General features: G+C 38.9%; 1 protein-coding gene across 7 annotated transcripts in view; it reads left to right on the forward strand.

Annotated features, from left to right (window-relative positions):
* Positions 1–12,398, forward strand: part of LOC149151393 (uncharacterized) — a 344,366-nt gene extending 331,968 nt beyond the window's left edge. For all 7 annotated transcript variants that reach the window (XM_089439365.1, XM_089439364.1, XM_089439362.1 and 4 more), the window contains 3 exons: positions 11,564–11,668; positions 11,832–11,880; positions 12,010–12,398. In XM_089439365.1, coding sequence (XP_089295491.1) covers positions 11,564–11,668; positions 11,832–11,880; positions 12,010–12,047 — 192 coding nt within the window. In that variant the 3' untranslated portion in view covers positions 12,048–12,398. The remainder of the gene's footprint in view (positions 1–11,563; positions 11,669–11,831; positions 11,881–12,009) is intronic.
* The last annotated feature ends 1,921 nt before the right edge of the window (positions 12,399–14,319 follow it).

The raw sequence follows: 14,319 nt of genomic DNA on the forward strand, positions 1-14,319 counted from the left end.
CCTCATTGGCCAGTTTATGATGGAACCTGTCAATTCATTGCCACGTCGGCCACAGACCCATCGGGAGGCTGTTTTGCGGCTTCTAAGGTGGTTTGGAGGGAAACTAAGGATTGTTTCTCGCCAAAAAACACCCCCTACAAGCCAATAAAAGGAGGTCTCCCCTCTCATTTGTGTCACACATCTCATTTGGAGTTTTTGTGAGTTTCATTGGGAGCTTGGAGAGTGTTGAGTTTTTGCTGGAGTAGTCATCTCAGAGACTTCGAGTTGGACTTGGAGCTATTTTTGAGATAGTTTGGAGTTGTTAGTAGACTTGGCATCTTCAAGAGGAGGCTAAGGAAGCTAGTTTGCATTTCCAGGTAAGGATTTTCATTTGAAAAAATCCATATTTCATTGTTGTCCATGTATTTAATTTTTTTATGTGTTTTATGCTACATTGTTATCAAATCTGTAGTTCTTTGCTATCAATTTTTGTAGGCTAAATATGCCCATTTTTTTCCCAAATGTATCTTAGGTTTTCCATTTTTCTTAGCTGCAAAATTTTTTCATGGCAAATTTCTTTGCAAATTTCAAATATTTCTAGCTACCATGCCTCTAAAAGCCAAGGACAGTGCTTGGGGTCATTGTGATGTGATTGATGGAAAAATGATATGCAAATTTTGCAAGAAATCTATAGGAGGTGGGGGGTATTCTTAGGTTGAAACAACACTTGGCTGGGATAAGAGGCCAAGTAAAGCCATGTGATGCACCAAAGGAAGTGATAGGTCCTATTAGGGTAGAATACCTTGCCAAGTTTGAGGAGAATAAGGCTAGGGAGAAGGCTATCCAAGAAGAAATTACAAGGAAGAAGGAAATTTTACAAGCCATGAAAGAGAGTGGGTATGATGATTTTGAGATTCAAGACTCCTCTTCTATCCCTTCCACCAATGACCCCTTTCACTATGTTCCTCCTGCTCTTGGGTCTTATCATCAAGGCCAACAATCTAAAGGAACAAAGAGGCCGAACATCCAGAGTTATTTCTCATCCTCTTCCACCACTGCCTATGCTAATCCCACTTCCTCCCATCCAAGTCGTCAACCCACATTGGATAAAGATTGGAAAAAACAATGCAAAGAATCTTCCTTCCAAGACATTGTTAGATGGTGGTATGATGCATATATCCCATTTAATGCTGCTCGCTCACCTTATTACCAAGCTATGTGGGACTCTATTATAGCTACAGGAAAGGGATTCAAAGGCCTATTATGCATGACTTGAGGGGAGCTCTTTTGCAAAAAGAGATTTCTTCCATTGATGAGTATTTCGCTGAGTATAAAAAATCATGGCTCAAAATAGGTTGTTCAATCATGTCAGATGGACAAACCAATGGAAAGAACCGCACTATCATTAATTTCCTTGTTTCTTGCCCTCAAGTAACCATGTTTGTGAGATTAGTTGATGCATCTGATAAGGTGAAGGATGCAACCCTTCTATTTGAGCTTTTGGATGAGATTATCGAGGGAGTGGGGGAGCAGAATGTTGTGCAAGTCATCACAGATAATGCCTCAAAATATTTTCTTGTTGGAAAGATGCTTGAGTCTAAATATAAGACCATATTTTGGACTCCATGTGCTGCACATTGCATAGACCTCATGCTTGAGGACATAGGCAAAGTGGAGTGGGTAAAAAACATTGTAGAGCATGCCAGGTGCATTACAAAATACATATTGAGCCTAATGAGGAAAAACATTGGGGACAAAGAGCTTGTTAGGCCTGCGATTACGAGTTGCAACTCACTTTCTTACGTTGCAATGTCTCAATTCTCAACAAAAAAACTTGCAGAAAATGTTTTCTTTTGATGATTGGACTTCATCTCGATGGGCTCGTAGACAAGATGGCAAAGACAAAAAAAAGAAGGTTTTTGATAATTATTTTTTGAAAATTTCTGCAGAGCTTGTGAAAATTATCGAGCCCCTTGTTAAGGTGCTACGAATAGTGGATGGGAAAAAATTGGCCATGGGCTACATTTATGAGGCAATGGATCAAGCAAAGGAGCAAATAAGAGCAACTTACAAGGATAAGTTAGCTAAATGTGGGCGTATATGGGAGATCATTGATAACAGATGGAACAATCAACTCCATCGTCCTATACATGCAGCTGGGTATTTTTTGAACCCAAAGTATCATTATAAGGCTTGGCTAGGAGATCTGCAGGTTGGGGAGGTCAAAGATGGATTGTATGATTGCTTGGAGCGCATGGTCCCTGTTACCCACCACCTGTATGAGAAAATTTTCCTCTTAGATAGTCCTCAACCAGCAACCCCTTGCAGCCACTAGATAGCTCGATGTGCCATTTTCTCTGTCACTTGAGCCAACCATGTGGTCCCTTGCCCATCTGTTATGAATGTATGTTTGAAGGTGGGCCTATCGACCCCAAGGGTGTGACTTTTCATTGGTTTGGTTGAATAATTTTGTTTACTTTTCATGGCCACTTTTGGACATGGATTGGTGGGGGGATTCGACAGAAAGAGTGGGTTAGGTCTATGTTCTTGTCTCCATTGCCTGATTTTGTGGTTACCCTTGTATCCTAGTCCCGTGGGATCTCCTTTACTAGCCATTAGCTTTAGGGATGGCACTACATTGGAAATCCTGATTTTTATTGCGTGTTCCCACTTCCAAACTCCATATACATCACCCCCCTTCCACTCATTTTAACCCCATTCATCATTTCTCCCAATCGGGTCCTCATTGGTCCACTTGATCCACGTAGGGTCAGCCTCCCTTTCCCCTTGTCCACACCTTGGGTCGGGCCTGAAATGATGCCTTGGAGGTTGATGCAACTAAAAGAAAAGAAAAGCATAATTTGGCCACTCTTAGCAGGAAATGTACCAAAAAATGCAAAAGATGGTCGGGACATACAAATTTAGCACGTGGGCAGAAGCCAAACATGAGCTCTACCCCTTATCCATGGCCATCACCCTGGTTCCCATGGGCCCTAGATGAGCCCTCTCCATCATTAAGAAATCCATGATTGTCCCAACCTCTGGTGGGTGATGAACTGCCCCACCTTAAGGGGGTATTCACTGCTATATATCATCATGCTCTCATCCCTTGGAGCCTCGAGTAGCTATGAAGAAAAATCAATCAAAGACAAAAGGCATATGAAGAAGGGTGGAAAAACAAAAGTCGGGGTAATTTGTGTGCCATGATTTGCTCCCTCCTACACTCATATACCCAGGTATGGGCTTCCCTTCTCATAGCTACCCTTGTAGCATGACCTATGTTGCACGAAACTTCTAAGAACCTGACGTTTCAGGACGTACCCGTACCCAAAACTCTGAAACTCCGCTGAAACTTGACTGAAACTCGACCATCATGTAATCATCTATGACAATTAATATAGACTTGGTTTTCCTTCTAAATTGTCATCTATGAGTCATATTCCCTTTTTTCCTGCAAGGTATTGTGTTATTCACTTATTTATAAATTTCTTTATATATATATAAACATATATGATGTTTCATGACGTTTCAACCATTGTTTTAAGATCCGGCCGGCTCGGAACCGACTCGGCCGAGTTGGTCCAAGCCGGGGAAAAAAATTTCAACCCGGCAGAAAATTCGGTTTGGTCGGCCGAGTTATGACTGACCCGGTCAAGTTATAGCATGACTCGGCCGAGTCAGTGATAACTCGGGTGATTTGGCCGGATCCGTAACTACTCAGCCGGGTCAGTTCATGTGGCCAGTAAACCCCAAAAACAACGTTTTTTTATATTTTTTTAAAAATTTTTAAGATTTTGCTGAGTGTTGGGGACTCCAATTGGATTATCACTTCACTTTGATGTTTGTCCTTTGAGAGTATAGGAGCAAGTGGAAATCAAGAGCTCAAAGTATTTGTCCTCAACAATGGCAGATGAGGTTGCTAAGAAACAAAAATGAACAGCTTCTTAGATTAACCAATAATATTTAAAGTTTAAACCAAGTAGCAATCTTTTGGAGAATGTGAATTACGAAATTATGTTAGATTGCTTCAGCTGAACATACTTATAGCCAAATGTCCCAACATAAGCACTGTTAAATGATTTTTCAATTTATGAAGTATCACTTGCAACACACCAGATTACAATAGTACTTCCAATGATTGATGAATGAAACATTACAATATCACGTACACTTAATTCTGTTATCTGCTTAGAGTGTTCTCACTTTACAAAATAGCATTTATATATCAGTGAATTTTAAAGAGTATTTAAGCACAACAACTCAAGATTGAAGGAGATTGATAACAGTGATTATGTGAGAAGCAACTTGACAGTCAGATTTAAATGACTATGCAAATGAAATTCTGAACTAAGAGGTTAGTATTTCTAAGATGGCATTCCAGAACAAAAAGCAATCAATGACCAAAGCAAATGCTGGAGCGAAGAAATGCACCAGACTTCAAAATATACCATTGTCAAAGGATATCAGTCACTGTACCCCACTGTCAGTCAAGGTCAGTGCACAAATATGCAAGAACAAGAGCTAGATACTTACTGAACCCCTTGTGATTACTCTGTGATTAAACTTGATTGTTTTAGGGTTATTATAATCAATCTTTAATGTGATTAAGCTTTGTATGGTAATGCTTCAGATCTGATAATTTAGGCAGTCTGCAATAGGTCACAATGGAGGAGAAACAGGGCACCAAAGTTCTACGGCCCTCCTCCAAAGATGCAAAGCTAATCCTGCAATCACAAACATTAGCCATAGATAGCCATAGTGATAATCCACTTGCTCCTATTTCTAGCCTCCTTGGTTATGTGTTTTTTGTTTTGAATCTTTGATCATGTATGTATTGCCATTGGACAGTGCACTGGGTGCCATCTTGATATAATGGATATATTCATGAGCCTACTTTGATCATATGTTGTCTTCCATCTATATTATAATGCTTGTGTTTGGAAACATGAATGAAAATCTTTAAAATTATGTTTTTTTATAAAAAAAAATAAAATATTTAATGTATTTTTTACAACGACCGAGTCACTAAAATCGAGTCGGCCGAGTCGATACCGAGTCGGAGTTGGAGTCGGAGTCTACCCTCGATCGAGTCGGAGTTTTAAAACATTGATTTCAACTGACATTTCCATTTTTGGGAGGTGACGTTTCTAAACGTACCCGTTTCGGAAACTCCGAAATGTTTCGGTGCTTCGTGTAACTTAGACCATGACATGTGGTCTGGATGATTCCCCTGATCACCACTCATTCCATAACTATATCACATACCACCTACCACTTGATGGATGTCCCACAGACATGTCATCCCCTTTAAAGGCAAAAACCACCTAATAAGGTCATTGGTTAACTCCCTTATTGAGCTTGGAGACACTTGTACATGCCAAAGGCCACTATGGAAGGGCATGCATTGATTCCATGACTTATAAGCTATTTTACTTGATTATTCTAATGATTTGTTGTATTGGATGGCAAGAGAACGCATTGGATTTTATGCAGGATTGCAGGTGGGTCTCCATTTGGGGCTTGGCCCCCTTATATAAGGTCCTGACCCTTTAGAGGGCCACTTTGGCACTTGTAGGGTGAACGTTGAGAGCCATGGGCCTCCACCATAGCAAAGTACTTCATGGATCCCCAACAACACTCATTGATTGCCTGTGTTCCACCATTTGGATGGGGATGATGCACCACACTTGCACCATACACTTCGCAGATGATCTGGTGTCTAGATGGGGGCTATGACATTCTCCTAGCCCTTACAGATGGTTTACAGGCAGTTTCGATTCACTTGGAGACCCACAAGGATGCCCTTGTGCTCCTCACACCCATTTGGGGGCATCATAGGGATTTGCTTGGAAAACAAGGAGCCGACGCCTTTTCCACTATGTTTGAGATCCAGTTCTTCATCATGCACCCCATGGACTTCATTAGGCCTCCTCAAAGGCCCAACGACTCACTTTGTTCATCATTCAACCCTCTTGAGAGGCTTCTTATTATGTTATTAAGCTATTTGGTGGGCATGTCACCAAAAGTATTGTTATTATGCACATTAAAAATTAATTATTTCATGTATTTTTTTAAAATTAGGTTCATTGAGATCTAACCAGTCCCAGTTTGACTAGTTCCGGTTTGAAACTCGGTTTATTAGGTGGACCGGTCCAGTCGTTGGTTCCGGCTTTTAAAACTATGTTTTACCCAACAATTATCTACACCCAAAAAAATATTTTATTACACATAAAAATATGAATTGTTGAAAATAATTACTTTGGTATTTATTAACTTCAAAAATAAAATGCAACGAAAAAATCACAAGTGAAGCAGCCACAAGAACAACAAAAGTTTGACCCAAATTGCTTTTCCTTCACTTATATCAAATTTGGAAAATATTGGGTTTTGACCCACAAAAGATTTCTCAGAGAAATTATAGTTGAAGGGGAACCTATAACTCGTGCTCCTTGGAAATTGAGACTGCCCATAAACTCAAGTATTGCATTGGAATTGGCCCCATGACAAACTCGACCTCCTTGGAGTGCTCTCGGCTATCTCTCCCTCATGACCTTGTCAAATTGGCCAAAGGAAATAACTCAACCTCTACAACAAATCGACCCCTTAGCTCGGCCTTCTCTTCCTACTCGACTTCCCTTGAATTTCTTTGGAAATGTCTCCCAACAATTCCTCCTCGATCTTCTTCAATCAACTAGAGCCTTTTTCCCTCCTCTTGAGAAAATCCCTCTCTTAAATGTGCATAATGGTATCTTTACCTCTCCATTAGATTGATTTTATCATTTCATTAAGAAAATAAACCCTAACCCTAATCTCAATGGCTTGGATTAGATCCTAAGCCTCTCTTGAGATCAATCGCTGAGATTAAATCTAAGTCACTTAAATAATTTTATTATTTATCCTTAGAACTTTTGCAACTTTTGCTTAATAGTTCACAATAATTAATTACTCTAATTATTGTACTTTTTGTAAGGTTAACCTTAAGAAAGAAATAATAAAGTCACTTACTCCACCAAGCAAGCATGTAACGAGGCAATCAAACTTCTTCTACATGATAAGACACCAAGCCAATGTAGAAGACCTTCCATAGATATAAAACATCAACACTTGACACCCCGAGGGACCCCTAGATGCTGAAATGTTGAGCCCATGATGCTTAGTGTTGCAGATATTGATGATGTGCCTAGTGAACCCAGGATGCCCCCAGGTTGGCTTTGACATTGTTTGATGGGAATCGCTTGATCCTGAGCCTAGATGATGATGGTCATCCTTGAAATAATAAGGGAGGGCTTGTACATCACCTTGGAGTCCCAATGCTTGAGATATTTTGTGCCATGTCACCCATTTTACTCCTTTAATGGTGGGATAGGGCACCTTTGGGCATGATATGTTGGCATGGAGAGACTTTTACTTCAAGAATTTAACATTACCATGAGGGAGCATCTAGGAAGCATCTAAGGGGCATCAAGGGAGCACCTTGGGAGTGTCCGGCGTGCCCCAACCCAACTTAAGTCAAAGAAAAACAAAAATTAGAAATCGGGCCCCCATGAAACCGACCGTCGACCTCCAGATCTGCTCGAGATCTGCTTGGATCTGTGCCCAATGTTGATTTTTGATAGCATCGAATGTGCTCTAGCCATGAAAATTGGTGGAGAGGCTAAAGCACATGAGATCTCCAAGACTTAGAAATCGTTTGGAGAAATTCCACCCGGATGAAGAGATATTAAAATAATTAATATTTTTAATGAGTTCCTAAGTCTAAACTTAGGAAAATTAAAATATTAATATGTATTAATATAATATGGGTGGGAAAGTTCTAAATAACGAGGATCAAGCCAGTTCTAATCTTAGCTGTTGATTAGAGACTTAATCTCGACCATTGATTCGTCAACAGGAAAAGTATAAGAGGAGGCTTGAGGGTCAGTTGGAGATACACCAAGTTGATCAGTCAATTCGATTTTCTGGCGTAGGGTTTGCTGAGAAATCAAGTTAGTGATCTGTTGCAGCGAGGGGCAGTTCAGTAGGAGGCCGAGAATACATAGTAGAGAGGCAGATAAAGTGCCGGAGAGACAGCGCAGAGCCTAGGAAGGTTGACGCAGAGGTTGAGGAGGCCAGCGCAGAGGACGCAGAGGGCCAAGAGGCTGATGCAAAAGCCGCAGAGGTTGACACAGGCAGTGCAGAGGGCTGCAGAGCTGACGCTGGGCTGAAGAGGTTGCGCTGAGGTGATTTCGTGGGGCAGAATGAGAGCTGATCAGCTGATGCAGAGCTGTAGGAGGGTGACATAGTTCCAGAGGATAGCTTGGAGCAGCTTTTGCTGTCCAGCTAAGGGAATAGTCGAAGTCACTGTGGGGCAAATCCTCTGGTTGCTGATTAGCCGAAATATCTGTCTCCAGAGAAAGGTATTACTACCGAGGACATTCTCTGTTGGGTGAGCCATTTCTGGTACCCTAGTTGTATTCAGAAATCTGCATAATAATAAAGCCCTCATCTGCTGCACTGGTTTTCCCAGATTGGGTTTTTCCAGGGATAATTGTCTAAAAATAACGGTGTCCCTTTTGTTGTCTCAGTTTATTTCAGTTGTTGATCTGTATATTTGTGAAGGCTACAATTGTGTTTATTTCAATGTTTATATTATTAAATAACTTGTTAATGTAAAGAACAAGTAGGAGATAATAAACCATATATTGTAGTAGGGGTTTCTGATGTGTTAGATTTAGGATTTTTCACACCCAATCCTCCACGGAATTGAGGCAAATCCTTTTCTGGATCTTTGGATTGGAAATACGAAATTGTAGATTGGGTCTGCGCAGTTCTGAGTTTCCAGGAATCGCCTCAAATTAGCGGAACCGCTTATCCGATTTTTGGATCCACAGTTCTGCTGGAGGATCAGCCAAGGATTTGTACGGGATGTGGTTCCGGCCTTGGATCCTTGGGGGGGGGGGGAAAGGATCATGCAACACTGCTCAGAAGTGTACTTGTCTTTAGGGCTTTTAGATCATTTTACTTGTAATGTGAGTAGGAGAAGTCTCATATAAACAAAGTCTCCCCCTCACTTCTTGTTTCATCATCACACATGTGAATTCAACCTTTATAAAAAGAGTGCAAGCTAGCTTCCTTATTCACTACTTGGGTATAATGTGATCTATGGATGCAACTTGCTATTGGGTGTGACTTTTGCTTGGTGAGACTATTTTAGGATTGAAAGAAGTGCTATTGTGGAAGATTTTGTAAGTTTATTGCTGATTATTGATATTTTGCATGCTTTAAATGTTTTAAGTGGGCTTTCTAATGTTCAATGTCTAAATGCTCACCATTGGTGAAACTTTGCTTCATAATTGCATACATAATTGTCCTCTTCATAGCTTATGAGGGAACTCCTAGTGTGCAGGACTTATAATTAATATCTCCCCTCAATGAATAGTAACTAGGGTTTTAGAAGTGGATGCCTTGGACCCTCCATACTTCATCAAGGTCCTTTCTTGGTATGTAGATCCACTAAGACTCCATTTTCCCTTGTATGTTAAGATTCTGGTCTAGAAGTGTGTTGGTCAACATTAAAATCAAATAAAATTCTCTTGATCTTTCTATCTCCTAGACAACTAGGGCAGCCGCTAGGGTTTTAGGTGAAGATTTGTGTGTAAAGTGTTGTTTTATTCCATGGGAGTGCCTCTAAATTGTAGGATAACCTATATAAACCCTCTAAAAGAAAAATCTTGCATTATAAGTTGTCTTGCATCCCCTACAAGGGCTGATGTTAATTCCTTTTATTGCTGTTTATACATATCTAACGGCCCTAAAACCTATTTGCTCGAGCTCGCCCTAGCATCTATTGGAAACCCTTGCTTCTTTTATTTTGAATATCATTTATAGGGGTTTTCTTTGACTACTATATGCCATTGCAAGCCCTAATATTGACTATCATTCAAACCCTAACTTATAACAGCCTTGTCATTGGTCTATCCTTAGACCTCCTAAATAAGTCATCTAGAGCCCTAGCATTAGAATACCTTCTAGTTGGTATAGGGAAGCAGGAGGAAGGTTGCTGAGGATGCCTCTACAACCTTCCAACTTCCAGAAAATCTGTGGAATGCCAGACCTTATGACTGGTGACTGGAACATTTCACGCAGTCTTGTAAATGGTCCAGAATCCCCTCCACTGCACCCCCTCCCTGCAATTCATGGTATTTTTGTTCTCTCTCCTACCATTTCTTACCATTCGTAAGCCGTTTCCTGGAATTTCCTCCTTTTTTCATTGTGATTCTGATGTTTTCTATCATTACCTACAAATGTCTAATCTGTGTTTCCTGCACTCACTGGATCCCAGTCTTTTACCATTCCAGAAACCCGTTGCCTGCCATTTTACATTCCCTGATTTTAGTATTTGGGGATTCATTGGCAGTTTGACTTGGTGTACAGGATAATACATACATTTGCTGTGTTGCATGGGAACAATTGTCAAGAATGGCAGAAGCCATTCCTGGGGTTCCTCGATTTCTTTCTCCTGATTTGAAAGGACCTTCAAAATTGAAAATCTATGTCAGAGTAGTTGGTGTTTGTGTGGCATTCTTTTGAAACTGCATGTGAGAAGAATGTAATTGATGGGAAACTGCCATGTTTTGTATCACAATAGAATTTGTATTTGATCATTCCTGTTAACAATCTTGTAGAAAAACATCCAGTTGGCATGCACAGACCTCCGAGATCATAGAATGGCTAGGTGCTGTCACCTACACACTAAATACAAATTTCCTAGATCTTTAAATAAAACAGTACTCTATTATTGGCAGCACTGAAAACTGCAGCAATAGGAGTGCTCTTTCGACTTTGGAACATTAGTCTTTTTTTTCCTGCCTCCTTTCAGAATTGAAATAAATTAGGTGATATTTTGCAGATTTTGTTTGACTAATTTGGTAACCTGGTTTTCAATATTTTTCTTCTTCTTTTTTGATATTGTTTTAACTTTCTACTCAGCAATCTTTCCATGGACCATAACAGCGATCATTTTTTAAATTTTTCTCTGAGGGTATTAAAAGCCATGGCCTGAAGCATGTGAGAAATGTACAGAAGGCTGGAAGGCCTTTTCTAAGTTTTCAGCGTTCTGTAAATAAATATGCAGTTAGAAATACTTATGTTGTTTTATTGGGATGAGAAATATGTTACACAGCTCAACGTTGTTTTTTTGGCAGCTGAGCTGCAACTTATTCAGCATGTCTATGTTTATCAAGAGACAAGGTTTCCCTAGGGAGTCATAACAATGATGATATATCCCATGTATAATCCTTGTAAACAAAAATTGGATTTAATATATATGTATTTACTATTTATGTATGTTTATGTATTTCTTTAATATATATTTTGTTGTTCCCAACTTGCCATTACCTGAAAACTTGGGGGCATATTCTAGCTGTTCCGGATACCTAATTCCTGCATTCTGGAAACTTGTGCAACATGTAGCATTTGTCCTCCTAACAACTAAAGATTCAAGTGCAGTCTTCCTTTGACTCACTATACTTTAGAACATGCAGTGCTAGTTACTAGTACCTACCATCACTTACTTTATAACAATGTGTTGCTATTGTACATGCAGGACTTGCAAAGTTACTTTTCTGATAAATATGTGATGGATTTGACAAAAGAGGCAGAAAATCTTATGAATACATTCAAGTTATTTGTAGTCAAACTTGAAGTAAATGTGAGTAAACTTCCTACAAGTATGTTTTTTTCCAATCTTGAACCAAAAGAAATAAATATTTATTCCTTTTCACTTTCATATTATTAGCCAAAGTGCAGAATGTCTTGTCATTGGGATATCCCTGAGGCACTGTACTTACTAAAATAAACTTTCTGTGGAACAGGATTGCATTTCTGCATCTTCCTTGGCCAATAGTGCTGCCAGCCTTCCAGGTGTGCAAATATGAACTTTAAGCCATGATGTTCACTATTAAGTGGCCATGCAAAGTGAAACATACTTGTAGAATTTTTTGTGTAATTTATAGTTGGTCAATGACAGGTGTCTGTTGCTTTGTGATGTAGATGGATGCTTGAAGAAAGTTGACGAAAATGAGAAGTAGAGCAATTTTGAGACTGGATCACTGGTTTCATGCTAGTTGGTTCTCTGGATCAAGGATCTCCTTTGTAAGAACAATGTTTTAATATATGAAACAGCCTTGTGAGTATATATTTTTGTACAGTTCCCTTCTAATGCTCCTTAAGATTAGATTGCTAGGCCATGACATTAGTATATAAGCAAGTTTGAGGGAAAACATGCTGATTTGGACAGTGTACTTTCCAATGACCATCATATGTCAGATACATGCAAGTTGGCTAGAGCCTACCTGTTTTAATTTTGTTTAATAAATGATTGTTACTCTGCCGTCATATTATGTTTAGTAAAATCTTCTAAGAGATGTGCAGACTTGGCCTTTGCATTGAATTTTGGAGTGGCTTTGACCGTGTTACTGATTGTTGTGAATTGTGATCAGAGAGTGTTAAAAGAAATACACCTTAATCATTGTGACTTAACCATGTAGAAACAAACGCTTTAAAGAAAAAGAAATTATACTATTTACATCTAAGTTTTGTTTGCAACATGGATGATGTTATTTTTGTCGGATGATTTGGCAGTTCTCTTTTTGGTTTGGTTTCCTCAACCAAACAGAAGGCTCTCTTGAAAACAAAGTGAAAATATCATGTTGTTTAGGTGTTTTAAAGTGCTCAAGTCTGGAATCACAAGTATAAATTGCTAAGAACTAAAGGAAATCTGAAATTCTAATTATCTTATTATTGCATTGAAAATTCTGGCATACATGAAAATAAAATGGAATCCTCATTCATACTTTGTGCTTACAATAGTTCCATTTTCACCTATGTTTCTGAGGGTAGTAGCCAAAACAGTTCATTGTAGAGCATGTACTAAAGCTCTTAACCTTGTTGGAGAATGTAGTAGGGCAGCTATTAAAACAAACTCTCCTTAACCTTAATAACTGCTTGTGAACTTCAGTTATGTTCTTATGTTTCTTTATTAGATCTTTTCATCAAACAATTATCAAGAATGAAAACAATAAAGACAATGGACACAAGAAGTAGGCTCCAAGCCAAGGCAAAACCCTTCCAAAGGGAAAACCCAAAAATAATCTCCTCTTCTTATAGAATCTGCTTCAAATGAGAAAACCAAGACCCAAAACCCTAGACCAAGTCCTCCTCCAAGCACTAAGTCAGCCCTCCAAGAATCTCTTCCAAGTAGGTCAAAGATCAACCAAGTCAACTATTGGAAAATCGATTACGATAACATTTTAATTTGACTTTTTCCTTGACAATTATTTGTGATATTATATTCTTCTTGTTGATTATGTTTATGTTCTTATCATCAAATAAATGCCAAAACAATGAAGATCACAACCATACAAAGATGAACACAAGATATAGGCTCCAAGTCAGGGCAAAACCCCTCCAAGGGGAAAACCTAGAAATAACTTCTCTTCTTATAGAATTAATTCAAAAGAGACTTCCAAGACCAAAACCTAGACTAGGCCTACCACCAAGAACCAAGTCAACCAATCATTTTTTCTTCTCCAATGCAAGACAATCTTTCTTTTTCTTATAGGTTTATTAACAAACAAAAACACACAGTTCATTTATGCACAATTCTTGTCAAAATAACATTTTTCAAGAAACACAGTAAAATATAAAAACTATAAATGAGTAAAGATAATTTTTTGTTTTTAACACAAAATAAGAAAAGGGTTAGAGAACATTGGTTTGTTATCAAGCTTCTAGGAAATATATGGCTAATTATTTGGCTCCTCCTAGCCTTGACACAACAACAATGCTTGTTCCCCCGAGCAAACCTGACCTAAAATTTTATTTTCTGTCTATTCTTCCTTGCTTCTCTTCAGTCTCTCCAATTATGCTCGTTACGAATAAAAAATATATCAATAATATAAATATAAATAATGAAGATAATTGTAACAATGATTAGTTAATTAGTAATTAGTATTGAAGAAGCATGTCTAAATGGCACACGGCTTTCCATGAAGAGGCACTGCCTAGTATATAAGTAGGCCCCTCACTCTCATTGTATCATCATTCTTACTCATACATTTTAACATATATTCTTGTATCTCAATGGAGATCTTTATATTCCAAGTCTTTTGGAGTATTTAACGTGAAGAACGAACTTTGTTCGCTTAATTTTTTATCAACGCAGTTCGATCCTTTGGTTGTTGCATAGAGCTCGTTCTCTGATCTAGGTCTTTGGCCATCGAAATTTGTCAACTTTGTTGTCGTTGAAGCGTTTCACTACAAGCTTTTGGAAGGTCTCCAATTCGCTAGTTGGCCTTTGGC

This window comes from Pinus tabuliformis, chromosome 9 (genome assembly GCF_031772625.1).
Source record: "Pinus tabuliformis cultivar Carrire ecotype Pingquan chromosome 9, CPIR1, whole genome shotgun sequence".
Lineage (NCBI taxonomy): Eukaryota > Viridiplantae > Streptophyta > Pinopsida > Pinales > Pinaceae > Pinus > Pinus tabuliformis.